The sequence below is a fragment of the Triturus cristatus genome, chromosome 2_1, assembly GCF_964204655.1.
Source record: "Triturus cristatus chromosome 2_1, aTriCri1.1, whole genome shotgun sequence".
In the NCBI taxonomy this organism is placed as follows: Eukaryota; Metazoa; Chordata; class Amphibia; order Caudata; family Salamandridae; genus Triturus; species Triturus cristatus.
In genome coordinates, this window is record NC_140581.1 from 1023953108 (window position 1) to 1023973236 (window position 20129).

Below are 20129 nucleotides of genomic sequence, written 5' to 3' on the forward strand. Positions count from 1 at the left end.
TCACACACCCTTAACACAAACTCCACACAACTCACCTGGGATAATGCATTCCCTCAGACTCAATTAAAATATCTCACAAAGATTTACCACACTGGGTTCTGCTGTGTGAAGCACATGGGCTTGTTGGGACTTGTGTTCAAACACCAGGACACCACTGTCTTACCATCTTGTCAGCACAGGCACACCACCACACAGGAAAATGAATCACAGGAAGGAAGGTTAGATATTGTGGAAAGGATTATGGGAGTTGCAGTCACAGCCAACAGTCCCCCACCCACATGTCCCAGAAAGCTCACACTGAACCATGCTCACCTCACAGGTAGTGCAAAAGTACTGACAAGATGGCTGACACTAGGCCCTGCTGGGGGGAGCACAAGGCCCTGCTGGGACTTGGGCTCAAACAAACAACAGGACACCAATGCCTGACAGCCTGAGTGTTAACTTCCACTCCCTGCAATAAAAGCATTCTGGATGGTGGGATATCTGGCCTGGGGGTGAGGAGGACCGCCAGCTCTGACTACATCTACCAGCAGCCCCTGTCACATGCACCCCTCCCACCAAAATATACACCTGGGATTATGCTCCACAATAGAGTGAGTGAAAAGTCACTTCCAAGATCTCTGACAATGGGCTCTGCTGTGGGGAGCACAAGGCCCTGCTGGGACTTGGGCTCAAACAAACAAGAGGACACTACTGCCTGACATCCTGAATGTAAATTGTGACTCCCTGCAATGGAAGCATTCCACATGGGGGATTACCTGGTCCCTTATGGTGAAGGAGGTCCTGCAATTACTCCCAATGCTATGAAGGTCGGCTCAAAACACACCTTCTCAGCCAGAACAAATAGCCCCCTTGGGACCAGTCACTCCTAAGGTAAATGCCTTGGCAAGATGATTGACACATGGTCCTGATGTATGAATTGGCTGCAAGTCACACCTACGCACTGGCCAAATCAAACACATTTACACTCACAGCCATTGGAACTGTAGGTATCCTCTCACTGTCTGGGGATGCAGTGTCCCTGGGGTGTCCCCTGACCTGGCTGTGAAGGTGTGTCTCGTAGATGACAATTGGGGAGATGCAGACAAAGTACATAGCACCAATCACACACAATGTCACCTATACATTATTGACAGGGGACACCTGGCAGTGACTAGAATTGATACACCCATATAGCTGACAATGTAGCATGGTGTCAGTCCCAAAAGGTGCAGTTGTGAGCTGCATTTTAATCCCCCATCGTTCTGCGCTGAATGCATCATTCACACAACACATCACTCACTGTCATAGACACTCAAAACACAATGACTAACCTGGACTGCATTGGAGGAGGCATGCAGCTCACAGCAGTAGAACTGCAACACACACACCTCTGGCCATCACTGTCATGAGCATGGAAAAGAAAGAGAGCTGCTGTGCTCAATTCCTCTCACCATGGCGGAAATTGACAAGATAAATGACGTTAGCGCGGACAAAACTCAGCACCAACATAATAAGCTACGGTAAAACCTATTAAATGAGATGTGAACTAGGAATACAGACAACCAAATGGTATCTCCCATTAGGTCTCAGGCATGCCATGTTGCTCAGACACACCAAAGTGATGCACAGAGAGAAGCAAAAACTGCCACCACACATGCCCCAAGCTTGCAACACACCCTAAGTGGAATTGTATGTATGTCATCGTTAAAGCACAAATGTGGACAGGGATGATACAGCTGTGTCAGGCATGTGATGGCACTAGAGTAGCAATGGCCATGTACAGACAAGTGATCAATACATGAGCTGGTCATGCACACAGCTTGACGTGCACATTGAAATGCTTCAGGTTGCCATGACAAAGTGCTTCAACAATTCCAACCTTTGCCTGTCACAACTTAGGACAATGCAATGTACAGACGCTCATAATGATGTCCAGTGGCAACTGTCATATGTGTGAAACATTGATGTCGGTAGAACCATAACATACATTGTGTGTCTCTTCCAACCACAGGGGATGCTGGGGACACAGCAGGAACTGAAGAAGAGTCCCAGTCCCAGACTCTGGCAGACCATGAGCCCCCCGGTGTGGATCAGTCGCTGTCCTCTTCGGACGACCACCACGAACGACCTGGCACCTCTGGTGTGAGTCATCATGCAGCACCAGCAGTAGGAATATCAGCCCCCCCTGCCACATCTGACAATAGACAGAGAACCACTGCCAACACGGACAGACCAAGGCCACAGACCAACAATGGAACAGGTGCACAGGGCACCCTGGAAGCGACGGACAACACCACCAGCACGAACACCCAAGGGGCCCAGTGTCGCCTGTGACTGCCACGGCAGGTCCTGCCTTTGTGGGTAGGGGCAGTGGGAGGGGGGCAAGCAGAGGACATGGCCTGCAGAGGGGGCTGGACTACATGATGAGCCACACCTGAACGCATCATACCTGAGGTTTTGGCCAGGTAGTGGGGATCCTCAAGGACCTCAAACAACAGCAGGCTGCCCATCATGCCCGCTTGGACTCCCACATGTCCCGGGTGGAGACACACATGTCCTGCATGGAATCCAAGTGGGACAAATTGGATGATCTAACAGTGGTGCATAGGGACATACTGACATGCCTCCGCCAGATCAGCACCAACATGACCACACCTCCCTGTGCGCCCACAACATCTGTTGCCACAACATCCGCAACTGCCCCAGGGAGGGAGGAGGACTCTGGCGGACAGTCCTCGTCACCGCAGCAGCCTGCACTTGAGGGTCCCCCGAGAAAGAAGAGGGGTTGTCCTAAGAAGGGCAAGTGAGACGCTGATGGCCATGCACATCCCCCAGGAACTCAACACCTGTTCTTGATATCGTCCTTTGTGTGCAAACCATTTAACCTTGTTGACTGACACCCAACTCACCCACTTGACATGGAGGGTCTAAGTTGTGACAATGCATCAAATTACTGTGGACTTTACTCTGGACATGTCATCTTCCAACACTACCAACTCACCTGTGAACTTTGGATTACCATCACACTGTACAGCACTTCCATTTCCATTCACTATCCTCACACATGTTTGTAAATAAAATCACAATCACACAATACTTACCTATGTTGTGATTTAAGCTTGGTTTGTGTCATGGAGATGATGATCTGCTAAAGAACACTGTGCATGCAAACTATTACAGCAATGTGAACACCGTTATGTGAGTCATGGTAATGTGACACATATGAGGGAGACACACCACTAGGGCAACACAACATAAACTCACCATGGCCATCTAACTCAGCGCCTACACTGATGTTGACAGGAAATACAGTGAATGCACATACACCACATCCATCCTGAGTCAGTGGCAATTAGCCCACTGGTACAGAATGCAAATGACTGTCGAATGTGTGGATACAGATGGAGCACATCCCAAAGTGAAGCACAGGTTTATTAAAGATTCACAACCTGAGAATTCCACAACTGATGCAAGGTAACCTCACGTGACAGTGAACAAAAAGTAACCAAGTGGTAAACAATGAAAGTCCAGGGGTGTGTGGCACATCATTAGTTGGGACAAAGACTACTTGCAAAGTACCCTGTGAAGGACAGACAGAATACACAATCAAAAACACAGATTTACAGCATACAACCACAATATACATGCCCAAAACAAATCCCAAGCTGTGTACACAGAACCTAGTAATCCGGTAAACACTGTTTGGGAGTACAGACTACCTGAAAGGACACATCACAGCAAGCATCCTTTCAAGTAGCACAACGCCACACTCAAGCAGCACCAGTGCATCACCAACATATATCAGGCAAACACAATACTTTGACAACACATCACTGTATACTGACATTCATGTGAAGAAGTTGTGGATCAGCTGGGTCCGAACATCACAATCACCCTCATCATCACTGGCATCATGCCCCAGGGCAGGATCCTCCATGACTGGCAGATGTTGGTCATCGTCATCTTGGATGAGAGGCAACTTCTTCCTCACTGCAAGGTTGTGTAGCATGCAGCACAATATGAAGATTTTGCACACCTTAGCAGGTGCATATGGGAGGGCCCCTCCTGTCTTGTCCAGGCAGGGGAATCTGCTTTTCAGAAGACCAAATGTCCGCTCGATCACTCTCCTGGTCTGACCATGTACCTCATTGTAGCCATGTCCGCCGGTGTCACAGGGTTCCTGAGGGGTGTCAGCAACCACGGCATGTTGGGGTATCCGGATTCACCTACATATAGACAATTGCATATTAGATGAGTCTGAAAACAGGGTGTAAAACAACTTTACCAAACACATACAATGGTAAACAGTACACACCGACAAGCCAGGCACGCTGGTACTACATCTGTGACATCATCGTCGGGATGCGACTACTCCTCATGATGTAAGCGTCTTGCGCTGAACCTGGAAAACGTGCACACACATGTGAAATGGTCATGTCCGCCAGACATGCCACCAGAGCATTGATTGAGTGGAAATGTTTCCTGTTTCAGTATGTCTGCTCATGTGCCTGTGGTGGTACCAAAGCCACATGTGTCCCATCAATGGAGCCAATGACATGTGGCATCCTTCCCAGTGCATAGAATACACTCTTGATGTCAGTGAGTTGTTGTGGTGTTGGGAAATGGATGTAGTGGTTGAGGAAATGCAACATCGCCTCCAACACATCTCGAAGCACACGTCTGAACATGGTCTGTGACATCCCACCAGCAGAAGCCACAGTGTATTGGAAGGTACCGGTGGCAAAGAAGTGTAGGGTTGCCATCACCTTCACCTTGGGGCTCAGTGCTGTAGGGTATGGCCAGCCAGGTTGCAGGTGTGAGGCCAACTGCTCTGCCAAATCATCAATCAGTGGCCTAGTGAAGCGGTACCGTCGGATGCAGTCACGTTCAACCATGGTTGCGAGATCAGGGAACGGTCTGTGAACAGCTGGTCTCCTGCAGTACATAGATGAGCAAAGAAAGGTTGTAAGCTCCCCTATCTATGTGCCAGTGTCCATGCTAAATAGCACATAAAACATCATAACAGGACACAAGTACATGATGTGTGTGCTGTTGGGTATGGACACATATGTCAAAGACATGCCCATCATCTGACATCTCAGCTCTACAAGTCTATACAACAAGGTCCATGTTGTGCTGTGACAAATCTATGGGCTCTGTCACAGTACATCAGTATGAGTGTCACATACCAAACACACACCACAGTAGCTAGTGAGGACAGATGTCTTCCCCCCATCACAGGTCTTTGACAGACAGACACACACAGGGACCTTGTAATGCCATAAGGACACTATCATGATGTAGCGTCTCATGTGCACACCACAACGCACACATGACACCCACATGAAGTGCCACCTGATTTGTTTGCAGCTCATACATGGATGTCTGTGACACACAGATGCAACATCAACTCACATTGACAAAACACATGGGGCCCGATTCACAGAACAAACTTAAGACTAAATCCTAAACTTAGTACCATTCTGGTATTCACAGAATGCACTTAGTACTTCTGGTATTCACAGAATGAACTTACTACTTTTGCTATTCACAGAATGAACTTAGTACTTTTGCTATTCACAGAATGGATTTACGACTCCTAAACTTACGTCCGCACTCGGGCCGGAGCTTCCGGGCCGGAGGCGGAGCTTCCGGCCCGGAGGTGGGGATTCCAGCCGATTTAGCTATGGCTGAAATCTCCGCCTCCGGCCCGGAAGCTCCGCCTCCGGCCCGGAAGCTCCGCCTCCGGCCCTGAAGCCCCGCCTCCGGGCCGGAAGCTCCGCCTCCGGGCCAGAAGCTCCGCCTCCGGGCCGGAATTTCCGGCCCGAGTGCGGACGTAAGTTTAGGAGTCGTAAATCCATTCTGTGAATAGCAAAAGTACTAAGTTCATTCTGTGAATAGCAAAAGTAGTAAGTTCATTCTGTGAATACCAGAAGTACTAGGTGCATTCTGTGAATACCAGAATGGTACTAAGTTTAGGATTTAGTCCTAAGTTTGTTCTGTGAATCGGGCCCATGGTTGTGGTGACCGTTTGACATTGAGCACATGAAATCAGAGTCATCTGCGTTGAAAAATGCCCACATACTGTGGATAAACATCACATTTGTGGCACTGGGACACCCTGTGACACACATACCATTCCACCTAAGAGTCAGGATGTATGTCGCATGTCATACACAATGTACCCCTGGAACTGTGTTCATGCCTCGTGCTCTTAACTGTACAGTTGTCAATCACAGTGGTTATGTGTACAACACACAAAGGTATCTGTCCCCATGACACCTTGCCCAGCCTAGGAGTGGGTGTCACTAAGTGCCACATACTAAATCACGTGTTGACCCACATACACACACAGGTAATGCAGCCTGACATGACTTTTTATATACTGTGTCACAGGCTGTATTGTTGGTGTGCACATGGGTCCCTGGCAAGCTATGGTGGGTGGCATCCTTTTGTCCATTGACTGCAATGGTGACAGACGCGGGTGACTTTTTCAAAAGACGCGTCGTACACCTAGGGACCGATCCGTGCACACGCCTTGCACATTGACTGCAATGGTGACAGATGTGGGTGACATTTTCAAAAGACGCGTCGTACACCTAGGGTCCGATCCGTGCGCACGCCTTGCACATTGACTGCAATGGTGACAGACGCGGGTGACATTTTCAAAAGACGCGTCGTATCCCTTGGGACCGATCCGTGCACACGAATTGGCTATTGACTATCATGGAGACGGACGCGGATTTGATACTTGTATGATTCGTGTGCTGAAAAATCCGTTGGCTCCCTACAACAATGTATCAAACTCTTTGGTGTCATGAAGTTGACATTTTTGAACGATGCGGAAGGCGTGCACGAGGCGTGCATTGCAATGGATTGGCCATATTCATAGGATGCAAACGTGTTGGACCTATCACTTTGGACACATGGGACAGAATCTGCCTCTGCAGCACAGATATAAGGCTGTCTATTCCCCTGAGAGCGCACGTGCCTGCACTACATGCTCCAGATTGACATCTCTGCTACCACTGCTGCTGTCTCTGCATCCTCTGGCTCCAAGAATGGCATGTACTGTGGAGAGGGCCCCAGCCTTCACAGAGGAGGAGAACCAGGCCCTGCTGGACAGCCTCCTTCCACAGTACAGCAAGCTGTATGGGAAACCAGGGGAGCAGGTGAGTGTGCAGTCCACATCCTTTCTCATTGTGCATGTTGTCTGATTAGCACTAATGGCATTGTGTACACCAGTGGCTAGCATGCTCACTGAGTAGTTGTAACCTCCAAAGTTTGTAGGTACCTGTAGTGAACAGGTACTGTGTTGGAAAAGTGTATTTTTACACAGTTATAATACCCAGGCAATGTTTCCATGTTGTTAATGCAGGACAACTGTCAATCACCATAGTTGAACTACCTGTGTACATCATATGCCCTTGTGATAACGACATGTATATCCAACGGTGTGATGCACAAACATGTTGCATGTGTAGTACTGGTCTTTTATCTTTGGCGTCCTCACAGGTTGATGCCCACCAGAAACAGGAGATCTGGCTGACCAATGCGGGGGCAGTTCGATCTGTGGGGTCCACAGGCACCGCATCCGCAACTGACAGAAGAGGTGGCAGGACCTTCGTGGCTGGACCCGGAGGATTGCAAGAGTCCAGCTGAAGCTGTTGCCTCCTCGCAGAAGGGGCGGACGACAGACACTGACCCCCCACATGCTCCGGATTCTGACGGTGGTCTTCCCTGATCTGGATGGGCAGTTAAAGGCCAGACAGCAGCAAGGAGGGGGTAAGTGCTTGCCTTTTCTGTGAACTATGTCTCACATGCTATTTGCACTCCTTCAGCCTGGTTACAGTCCCACAGATCGTCTGTCTGCTTGAACAAGAGTCATGTGCCTAAATTAGGTTATGGCCCATCCTCATCTGATACACAGGTGTGGGACTTTCAGTCTGTGACTTGTGTCACTTGGGTTGTGTGTCCCTGCTGTTGTCCAAGGTTAAGGTTGGAAACAGCATCTGATACCGGCACATTGTTTTGGGCTTCATGAGTGAGGCAATTGATTGACATGTGTCTGTACATTGCCAGAAATCTGACATGTACTCTCTGTGGGCCATTAATATGTCTTCTAATTGCTGCTCTGGCTCACCATATGTGTCTGGGGTATTTACCATACACCCATGCAGCAGGTGAGACAATGTTGGGGCCTCAGAAGAATGTACATCATGTGTGTCACACATGCATAGACACATGCCTTGTGTTCAGGGTAATCCCATGTTGCACATGGACCAGGACAGGTATGCCTACTCCGGACATGAGGTACACTCTGTTCTCCTACTCCTGTGTGTCAGCCTACATTTAGTACATTGTGAAATGTGCAATCAGGTGTCTGCCTCTGTGTCATTGTGGAGTAGCCTAGCCTTTTAGACTCCTGGGGTGTTAAACAGTTTGGGGTGGGCAGCCAGCTGAGATGTGGCTATTGGATCAGCACAATGGGGTAAAACATAGGTGTGTAATCACTTGACTGTGCCTAATGGTGTATTCTACATTAAAGTGCAGGCAGCTTTAATTAGTTCTCATCAGACTGTGATGTGATCATGTTTACAGATTTATGCTTGCAGTCACTCAACTGCAGCATTTGTATTACGTGGGATCATCAGATGCTTTAAGATGTGGGTAGCAGTGGGGGAACATGTGCACTTGACAGCTGCAGGGCTTACATTCCCCACAAAAACATGATTGTGACACTGTGCAGACTGTTTGTTTTTGGATGCACTGCCCCTGTGACTGGAGCCGGTAATGACTGATTAGCCAGACTGGCCTATAGCATGGTATACCACTTGGAAATGTGCATCCTGCAGTAATGTCAGTTGTCTTGCATGCACTCAATTGTGGCATTGACCATCAATACATGAACATATCATGGTGTCTAGTGAAGGAAGCATATCCATTTTTACTGACAATGACTTTGGCCATCCCTTATCCTGACACATGTACTGAGTCAGTGGCAGGAGATGGTATATGTGTGTACTGACACATTTCAATCACAATTCCTGCAGTTCAGAAACATGTCTATGTGGTGCATGTGTGCACATATGAGTAGTGGCATACTACATGCACCAGACAGATGGCTCCATGGAGGGGAAGGATATGAGGGGCATGGTTGACTGGCAGACTGACAAGTGTCTTTTGCAAATATGTGTCAGCACCTTTTGCAATATTTTGCAAATGATGCAAAGGCGTGCTCTGTAATGTGCTGTACTGACTGTGATGTGTCAGGTCAATACAGGTGACTGATGTAGATCTGTTTATCCTGATTGTTTGCAGATACATCTACGGCTACTGGAGGAGACAGCTCCATGGATCAAGAGGAGCCGCAGAGCCAGACTGGGTCCGCGCAGAGGAGTCGGAGGTACCCAGTGGCACAGAGGGTGAGGGGAGCCACACTGAGGAGACCTCAGCTACAACCACCTCGGCTGAGGAACACAGCATCTTGAGTGATGACTCCCTTGTGGAGGCGGGTGTCAGCAGACCCCAGACAACACCTAGCGAGTCTGTCCCTGCCACCACCACCATCTCCACCCTCCCATCTGCTCCCATCCCAGATGTCCGTGGAGGCCCCCATGTAAGGGAGCATGTCTCCTTCATGCCAGGCACCGCACCTCCTGCCCCTGTCTCCCCTGCTGCCCTGAGTGTGGAATCTGTGGACTTACTTAAGCAGATCCATGTAGGGCAGACCGCAATGCTGAGTGTCCTCCATTCTCACACCACTCTGTTGACACAACTGGTGTCCTTCATGGAGGGCATCTCGTCAAACATGTCTGCCCTACAGCGGACCATTCAGGCCATGGCCCCCACACAGATGGCAGCAGTGTCCCTCCTCCAACATTCCCTCAACCCTCCTACCTCTGCCACATCCACAATCCCCACTACCCTACCAGTCGAATGCACACACACACACCGGCACAGGTACGCACCACAACAGACACAAGCAACACACAGCCACGCTAGACAAAATCCTGACCCACAAGCATGCACACTCCAAGGACTGATAGCACACACACAGGGGATGGGTCACAGACACACAAACAGGCATCCGCGAGCACTCCGCAGTCCTCAGATGCATCTCCCTTCAAAACCCCTTCCCTTGCCTCACCTGCAGCCCCCCCCTTCCCAGCAAGTCTTCCTCTGTGACCTTGGCCTCTTCCCCACTGATCCATCTGCTCCAACTTACAAGGGGAAGATGAAGTCACCTCTCACAGAGGGGAGTTCCCGTGCCACACAGACACCCTCCCCCAGGCGCATGGACACTGAGGCCCACATCCACAAATCCCCCCGGACCAGGAAGGGCAAGACGCCACCACAATACCCTACTTCCACCACACAGTCTCTGTCCTGCAGCCCCCAGGCCACCACTCCACAGGTCCCCCACCACACCCTGCCCCAGGTTCCCCCACACACCGATACCACATCCCCAAAATGCTTAGGCCCTCCCCTACCACATGCACTTCCACCCCCACCTCACACGCTCAGCCTGTTCCTGCCAATGGTGTGGAGAGCGTGTCCCCCCTCTGTCCTGCCCACCTCACCTGAACCCCATTACACTCCTTTGGAGATTGGCACTGCAGTAGAGAGCACATCCACCCAATCTGACTTGGGCACTGCAGTGGAGACCCCGTCCACACCATCTGACCTGCCCACTGCAGCGGTGCCGGCAACCACCCCATCTGACTTGAGCCCTGCAGTGGTGATAGCGCCCACTGTGTCAGACACCTCCACTGTAGTTGCCAGTGACACTCCTGCACCCACCACTCCTCCCCTGCCCCATTCTGCTGTCCCCTGATCCTGTCCCTGCGGTGCCTGGCCTGCCCCTATGTATGCCCCTCCAAGGGAAGATGTCCCCTGGTTGTAGCAGTGCAGGCCAGCAATGGGTGACAACTTGTCACATGTCAACCTGGTAGGACTCTTGCAATGGACTGGCCATTGGCCTTTTGACATTGTGTACTTAACAGTTACAAAGATGTATGTGCTGAATAAAGCCAATTGTTGTTACCCGGTGGTGTTGCATCTAATGTACATGATGTTGATGAGAAGTATCATGAACTTGCTGTTGTAATGGTGTTTTAAAGGCATAAGAAACTGATTTGTTGATGTGATGGACTACATGTGGTCCATGGGATATGTGTACTATTCTGCTATGTATCCATGACATTCTTTGCTGCAATTTCAGGGTGTAATGATATCAAAATTTTGGGTCCAGGATTTTCTCCTTTTGTTTGCTACTTCATGTCTTTGGCATACACTGTTGCACATATGTTGGGCTTACATTTGTGCACATTGTAAGATTCCCTGACTGGGCCCATCTCCATTGGACAGGCAGGTTTGTGCATCAATGGTACACAAGTCATCTGTGTCATCAGTGCAACTTGCTATACATGTGTATTGCGTATGTGCAGATGACTGTAGGGACACTCCCGTACACAGGCTGATGTGACCAGATCTTTCATTGTGTTGTAATTGTTGGCTCACTGAGCAAGTGTTATGCTGACATGACAGAGCCCTGCACAAACAACGTTTTGCACAGCTGACCTCCCCCTGGAGGGGAGTCCCCTCATGGCAGTGTTTCATTCCTTGACATTGCCTGAGCCCATGGTGTGTTGTGTGAGCATGTCTGTGTGTGTTCCCTTCCCTTTTTTCTACACAGCCTATGTTCCCTACAGATGTTCCTGTTTGGGGCGCTTGCTGAGTTGTCCTGTATTCATCCAACATCTTTGCCCTGGGTTTTCTGGGATGTAGGTGCATGGCAAACTACTGGTCATTAGGGTGTCATCCCTGGGTGTTTTAATTGTAAGGTACGGGGATGTTGTCAAACGCACGTGGGACACATTCAGGATTCCCCTTGGCACTTCTGTGTTACCAGCATCATGTTGTTTTCCCTATGTGGGATCTGTCAGTGAGTGGGTCACTTGTATGTGTGTGTGACTACTCCCACTCATCAGGGTCAGAGCTGCAATGTTGGAAGGTGTCGACATGTGTTCTTTGTGGCTCTCCTTTGGTTCCTCATTGGTGTGGGGGTGTGGCAGGGATCCCAATGATTCTGGTAGATTTCACGTCATGCCCATGTACCGCATACTGTGCAGTGTGGCAGACATTCACAAGGGTTGTTGACTGGCCATGTGTGAGGATTTTTGGGTCCCTTAGATCCCCCCACCACCCCTGGGATTGTCATGGGTGCATGAGCAATGTCACCAGTCCATGTGTGCTTAGCTGATGCACATTGGTGCAGATCAAGGTGTGTGGTGTTGAGAGTGGCCAAATGTGAGTTGTCTCATGGCTAGACCCCTAGCTACATTTTGCCCATTGATTACAGGCCAAGACCAGTGATTTGTGTTTGTGTAGGTGTGATGGCAGTTTGTTGGTCAGGACACATGACCCAGTGTGCACAGCTGCCGGTGCTCCACATTATGGGCAACATCTACCTTTGTCATCACAGTGGGATTATCGTACAGGCTATTGTCATCCCAATGTAGGGTCCCTGAGGGTAGTGCTGTAGTGGGTCTGTCTCTTGCTGTGTTGGTTACTGTTCCGCCCAGCTTGTGCACATGACTCCTTTGGGATCCCACTTATCTGACAATGCCTCCTTGCCCACAAAGGGGTGCACAGTTCATTAGCTACTTTGGTATGGCACTGTGTACACATCTGTGTCATTGGAGTTCAGCCCACCGTCATGTGTTGTGTACTAGCTTGGGGACTCTGAGACACATACACACGTGTTGTGTATGATATGCAGTGTGGGGCTGCCTGGCTGTGTTTGTGCATCTGCACCACTACATTGGTATGGCTTTTGCGGTCCATTGTCTGGATGTTATTTCGAGGTTTCCCTAGTGTCCCTGCGTCTCCTAGCTCACCAGCCTGCACATTCATCATGAATGGTATGTCCCATTGCAGCCATGGTATGGGACTTGGTCACCTAACATCTGCAGTCTCCACAGGATTCCTTAGTTTGTGGGTCTGTTCTTAGAGATATGTGTGTATGTATCATGATGCTCACTTTTCACATAGTCTAATTGGAAACTGGAGGCATTGTCAGGGATCATGGCCAATGCTTGTCTGCACATGGCAGAGGGTGTTCTTGTACTAAACAGCAATCTTTGCCTCCCAAATCTATGTTTGTATGTGACAGAACCACCATATTACCACAACATTGGTTGTGGTGTTGGGACCAGGAATCATACATGCTGTTTTGAAGATGCTGCTATTTTTATGTCCACACTCACCTTCTGGTCACTGTAGTGATGTGGGATTTAGACACCATTACCACAATGTTCCTGATATGCTGGTGTTTTGAACCCCACAATCACCTTTTGGGCAGACATGTGATGGGTGTCACATTGTATGTTCACGGTCAGAATCTATGTTGTGAGCATTTTACACACAAAAACATACAATCTTGCCAAGATGGTAGGGGTGGGGTTTGCTTAGTCACCTATGTGTGTGAATGCTGGTACTGCTAGGCATCCAGACCCCTATGAGTAGGGGGTACTAGTAGTGCTGGGCATCCAGCCCCCTATGTGTAGGGGATACTGGTAGTGCTGGGCATCCAGCCCCCTATGAGTGGGGATGGTAGTAATGATGGGCATCCAGCCCCCTATGTGTAGGGGATACTGGTAGTGTGGGGGCATCCTGCCCCCTATGAAAGGGGATGATAATAGTGATGGGCACCCAGCACCCTATGTGTAGGGGATACTGGTAGTGTGGGGCATCCTGCCCCCTATGAGTGGGGATGATAGTAGTGATGGGCATCCAGCACCCTATGTGTAGGGGATACTGATGGGCATCCAGCCACCTATGAGTGGGGGTGGTAGTAGTGCTGGACATCCAACCCCTATGTGTAGGGTATACTGGTGGTGATGGGCATCCAGCCCCCTATGAGAGGGGATGGTAGTAGTGATGGGCATCCAGCCCCCTGTGTGTAGGGGGTACTGGGGGTGATGGGCATCCAGACCCCTATGAGTGGGGATGGTAGTAGTGCTGGGCATCCAGCCCCCTATGTGTAGGGGATGCTGGTAGTGCTAGGCATCCAGCCCCCTATGAGTGGGGATGGTAGTAGTGCTGGGCATCCATCCCCCTATGTGGAGGGGGTACTGGGGGGTGATGGGCATCCAGACCCCTATGAGTGGGGATGGTAGTAGTGCTGGGCATCCAGCCCCTAATGTGTAGGGGATACTGGTGGTGATGGGCATCCAGCCCCCTATGAGTGGGGATGGTAGTAGTGATGGGCATCCAGCCCCCTATGTGTAGGGGATACTGGTAGTGCTGGTCATCCAGCCCCCCATGAGTGGGGATGGTAGCAGTGATGGGTATCCAGCCCCCTATGTGTAGGGGATACTGGTAGTGCTGGGCATCCAGCCCCCTATGAGTGGGGGTGGTAGTATTGACGGGCATCCAGCCCCCTATGTGTAGGGGATACTAGTGGTGATGGGCATCCAGCCCCCTATGTGTAGGGGATACTGGTAGTGCTGGGCATCCAGCCCCCTATGAGTGGGGATGGTAGTAGTGATGGGCATCCAGCCCCCTATGTGTAGGGGGTACTGGTGGTGATGGGCATCTAGCCCCCTATGAGTGGGGATGGTAGTAGCGATGGGCATCCAGCCCCCTATGTGTAGGGGATACTGGTAGTGATGGGCATCCAGCCCCCTATGTGTAGGGGGTACTGGGGGTGATGGGCATTCAGCCCCCTATGTGTAGGGGATACTAGTAGTGCTGGGCATCCAGCCCCCTATGAGTGGGGATGGTAGTGGTGATGGGCATCCAGCCCCCTATGTGTAGGGGGTACTGGTGGTGATGGGCATCTAGCCCCCTATGAGTGGGGATGGTAGAATGGGCATCCAGCCCCCTATGTGTAGGGGATACTGGTAGTGTGGGGCATCCTGCCCCCTATGAGTGGGGATGATAATAGTGATGGGCACCCAGCACCCTATGTGTAGGGGATACTGGTAGTGTGGGGCATCCTGCCCCCTATGAGTGGGGATGATAGTAGTGATGGGCACCCAGCACCCTATGTGTAGGGGATACTGATGGTGATGGGCATCCAGCCCCCTATGAGTGGGGATGGTAGTAGTGCTGGACATCCAGCCCCCTATGTGTAGGGTATACTGGTGGTGATGGGCATCCAGTCCCCTATGAGTGGGGATGGTAGTAGTGATGGGCATCCAGCCCCCTGTGTGTAGGGGGTACTGGGGGTTATGGGCATCCAGACCCCTATGAGTGGGGATGGTAGTAGTGCTGGGCATCCAGCCCCCTATGTGTAGGGGATGCTGGTAGTGCTGGGCATCCAGCCCCCTATGTGTAGGGGATGGTAGTAGTGCTGGGCATCCAGCCCCCTATGTGTAGGGGGTACTGGGGGTGATGCGCATCCAGACCCCTATGAGTGGGGATGGTAGTAGTGCTGGGCATCCAGCCCCCAATGTGTAGGGGATACTGGTGGTGATGGGCATCCAGCCCCCTATGAGTGGGGATGGTAGTAGTGATTGGCATCCAGCCCCCTATGTGTAGGGGATACTGGTAGTGCTGGGCATCCAGCCCCCTATGAGTGGGGATGGTAGTAGTGATGGGCATCCAGCCCCCTATGTGTAGGGGGTACTGGTGGTGATGGGCATCTAGCCCCCTATGAGTGGGGATGGTAGTAGCGATGGGCATCCAGCCCCCTATGTGTAGGGGATACTGGTAGTGATGGGCATCCAGCCTCCTATGTGTAGGGGATACTGGTAGTGCTGGGCATCCAGCCCCCTATGAGTGGGGATGGTAGTAGTGATGGGCATCCAGCCCCCTATGTGTAGGGGGTACTGGTGGTGATGGGCATCTAGCCCCCTATGAGTGGGGATGGTAGTAGCGATGGGCATCCAGCCCCCTATGTGTAGGGGATACTGGTAGTGATGGGCATCCAGCCCCCTATGTGTAGGGGGTACTGGGGGTGATGGGTATCCAGCCCCTATGAGTGGGGATGGTAGTGGTGATGCGCATCCAGCCCCCTATGTGTAGGGGATACTGGTAGTGCTGGGCATCCAGCACCCTATGAGTGGGGATGGTAGTAGTGATGGGCATCCAGCCCCCTATGTGTAGGGGGTACTGGGGGTGATCGTCATCCAGCCCCCTACACGTGGGGATGGTAGTAGTGCTGGGCACCCAGTCCCCTATGTGTAGGGGATACTGGTAGTGCTGGGCATCGAGCCCCCTATGAGTGGGGATGGTAATAATGATGGGCATCCAGCCCCCTATGTGTAGGGCATACTGGTAGTGATGGGCATCCAGCCCCCTATGTGCAGGGGGTACTGGTGGTAATGGGCATCCAGCCCCCTATGAGAGGGGATGGTAGTAGTGCTGGGCATCCAGCTCCCTATGTGTAGGGGATACTGGTAGTGCTGGGCATCTAGCCCCCTATGAGTGGGATTTGTAATATTGATGAGCACCCCCCTATGTGTGGGGACTGCTGGTAGTGAGGACCATACAACCCCTATGGTTTAGCTGTTGCTGTTGGAAGGGATATCCATCCCCTATGTGTGTGTAGTATTTCACGGGTTTGTGACGTTTGTTTGTGTGGTGGGTGTCTGACTTACCGTCTGCGATGTATGCATCTGTTCATGATCCGGTCATAGATATACAGAACTGGGATGACCTGCGCAATGGGATTCATCATTGGTTCGTCTCATACTTGCTGATTGTTGCTCCGTCTCATACATGTTGACAGTTGGTCCGTCTCGTAGCCGTGGATCGTGTTGTGGCACGTATCGGACCTGCTACACAGCTCTCCCGGATGCTGTGACGTGCTGCAAGTGGCGACCCGTTCGGCGCGTAGGAAGTACGCATTGTACTTGTCTGGCTGGAAACTGCTGTGAAACTGCTTCTGGGCTACTCAAATAGACCTTTAGTGATCCGACTCATACGGGAAATGTTGCTGGAATCGAAGCCTATGTGCTGGTCGGGATTTTGACACATTTGTGCATCGTACTTCATCGCACGGAGGGACCGGCTCCCGGTACGAGTCAGTCGCAAGGTAAGGCTACGGACAGCTCTCGGAAGGCTGTCCGAGAGAGATCGGAATCGGCCCCAAAGTCTTAACTTCCGATTGGGACCACCAAAAATATTTCTCCAGGGTATCAAATTAATTTTTACATTAAACCTAAATTATTGCTGAGATCGGATTTAACATAACATTTGACAGAAAGGTGACAAAGTCACAGGTTTGTTGCCCAAACTTCCAAAAGCCTTTTCTGATCTGCAGCAGTTGCCACCCAAAACATGCAGCCCCCTCCCCTCCAATCCACCAAAACGGTAGAGTGAAGTGCTCCCACGAACATGGAACAAAAAAAAAGCTTTGTGACCTCCTCCAGCAGGATGACTACCCGGCAGAAGCAAATGGTGATCACACCTTCGAAGGCTCGCTCCTTTGTGCTCGGCAGACAGGCTGGCATCTCCTCCAGAGGTGGAAAACTTGTTCCAGAACTGTTTTTTTCGGAAGAGTGGCTTTATGCTGGGTAAAACCAGGGATGTGCCTAGGGCTCCTCACAGGAAAAAGGCTTGAGCCATCTTGGATTTGGATAGCGAGGTGTCTCCTTGGATTGTTTTGTGGCCAAAGCCCCACGAAGAGATGTAAAGTGGGAAGGGATGTTTCATGTGAACTATTGCCCCATTACATATACAAAAACACCAAGGAGCGGCTGACCATGAGTTCAGCACATCAATCTCAATTTGTATAGATTCAGAGTTCTGTGCAATACACCTCTGGAGCTTGCCGCAATGAAACTCCACTGGCATCCAGAGAGAAAGATATATCTGTTGTGGAGGGTGCACCAGAGAAGAAGTCAAAATCACTAGAGTAAGTCCATAAAGTTTATTTTATTCTTCAAAGTAGTAAAAGTTTGTACATCAGCCAACGCATTTCGTTCAATGAGACCTTCGTGAGGGCTATAGATAACAATGAAAAAGTGGTATTCCAAAACGACTCCAAGTGTAAGTAAATATGAATATAAATAAAGACAGAAGGAAACTTCACTATCCTGGGTCATATCAGTCACATCCAGCCGTAATACTCTGGATGCATTCCTTCGCCTTAATACAGGTCCAATATTCCTCAATGCCCAATTGGCTATTGCCCCTTTGGCTAAGAACTTCACTGGTGCCAGGTTGGAAGAAGAGGCACTAAGGGCTAGCCCCCCCATTCTGTCATGAACAACCCCTCCCCCCCACCTTGGGAGATCGATACCTGAGCCCACAGATGACCCCTGGCGTTTGTGGATATCACAGTGGTTCCAGGAACACTCACTGCACTTCTGCAGTATCAGAACCACTTCTTGGCTGGACCACAGTAAAAAGATAAAAGTGTACAGAGGACTCTGAGACTGCTTAGTCTCTAGCAACTGTCCTCCTGGATCTGAGTGGTTCCTTAACTGGCCCTCAACCATTGTGGTTAGTCCAAGAGTTTTAACAGACATTTTAACCAGTTGGCTACCAACCCCTTACAACAGTTTATCGCATCTAAAGTAATCTCATTGTAAGTTCATATAACTGGTTCCCCTCAGATTAGTGTAATGCGAAACAAATATAAATAAGTACATCTTTCATCATAACTATTTATCTACAATTGCTTCACTATTGAATCACACACTATATATATATATATATATATATATATATATATATATATATATATATATATAAATATATATATATAAAAAAAAATTCCCACGGAAAAAAACATGGGTTTCAGGGGCGTTATAGTTAGCTGGACTTTTCACTCGTACAAAACCATTGAAATTCCCCCGTTATAGTTAGTTCAGCTAACTATAACTCGCGCGCCCGCAATGCACTGCTGATGACATCATATATTACATCACTCATGACATGGTCAGTGACATCACTCATGACATCAATGATGACATCTCAAATGACATCACTGACATCATCCAGTGAATGTGTGTTTTTCTGAAAATTACATATGTTTTATATATGTATATCTCAAGGTCGATGGAAGAATAAATGGGTATATAAGTGTCTAAATGGATGATTTGTTTTTGAAAAATAGATTGTATAACTGACTGATTAAGTGTATCTTAGTGAATACATGGCTTAGTGAGTAATGTTTAAATATGTAAATATCTGTATCAGTCTCTCACCTTGTGTATAAGTGGCTGCATGGGTTGGTGTGTAGCTACATGAGTGTCTATATAGGTTATTAGTTGTTTTTTTGAGTATCAGTATGAGTGTCTGAGTGTCTCTATGGTTCGGTGGGGGTATTACGTAGTGCATAGGTGCATGAATGAGTGACTCACTGTTTGTATGTGTTGAAGACAGCATGTGTACAGGACTGTATGGGTGGATGAGTGTGTGCATGGGTGTGTTAGTGAGTGAATGACTGTCTCAATAGTGTCTTTATGAGTAACTACATATGTTTTAAACTAGTATATGTTACTATTGGTGTATATAAGTGAGTATATGTGAGAGTGAGAGATTGGAAGAGTTCCTGTATGAAGAAGTATGTGTTTCTATAAGTGATTGTTTAAAAGACTAAGTATGTGTAAGTTTCTGTAGAAGTAAGTGTGGTGGTGTGTGTATAACTGTATATGCAAGTAAATGGATGTTTGATTCTTTATTAGCATGAGTGACTATGTGTGTGAGTAACTCTATGGATGAGTGGTGTTGTGTAACAGGATGTATAGGTGTATGAGTACATATGATGAGTGAGTACATGTATGAGTGACTGTATAGGACTGTTGGTGAATGAGTGGATGTGTATGTGGATCTTAGAATTACTGAATAGGTTGTTGTAACTGGTATTGGTATGTCCATTGTTTTGAAAATTTTAGTTTCTATTTTTGAATGTGTGTATCAAAGGTTATATTAGGGGGAGATGAGGTCTGCCACTCTATCACAAGGATGATGTCATCAGTGATGTCATTTGAGAGGTCATCAGTGATGTCATGAGTGATGTCACTGACCATGTCATGAGTGATGTAATATGTGACGTCATCAGCAGTGCATTGCGGGCGCGTGAGTTATAGTTAGCTGAACTAACTATAACGGGGGAATTTCAATGGTTTGTACAAGTAAAAAGCCCAGCTAACTATAACGCCCCTGAAACCTATGGTTTTTTCCGT

General features: G+C 49.3%; 1 protein-coding gene across 1 annotated transcript in view; it reads left to right on the forward strand.

Moving 5' to 3' along the window:
* Positions 1 to 3078, forward strand: part of LOC146866260 (programmed cell death 1 ligand 2-like) — a 423355-nt gene extending 420277 nt beyond the window's left edge. The window contains exon 6 of the mRNA XM_085635137.1: positions 1994 to 3078. Coding sequence (XP_085491263.1) covers positions 1994 to 2021 — 28 coding nt within the window. The 3' untranslated portion in view covers positions 2022 to 3078. The remainder of the gene's footprint in view (positions 1 to 1993) is intronic.
* The last annotated feature ends 17051 nt before the right edge of the window (positions 3079 to 20129 follow it).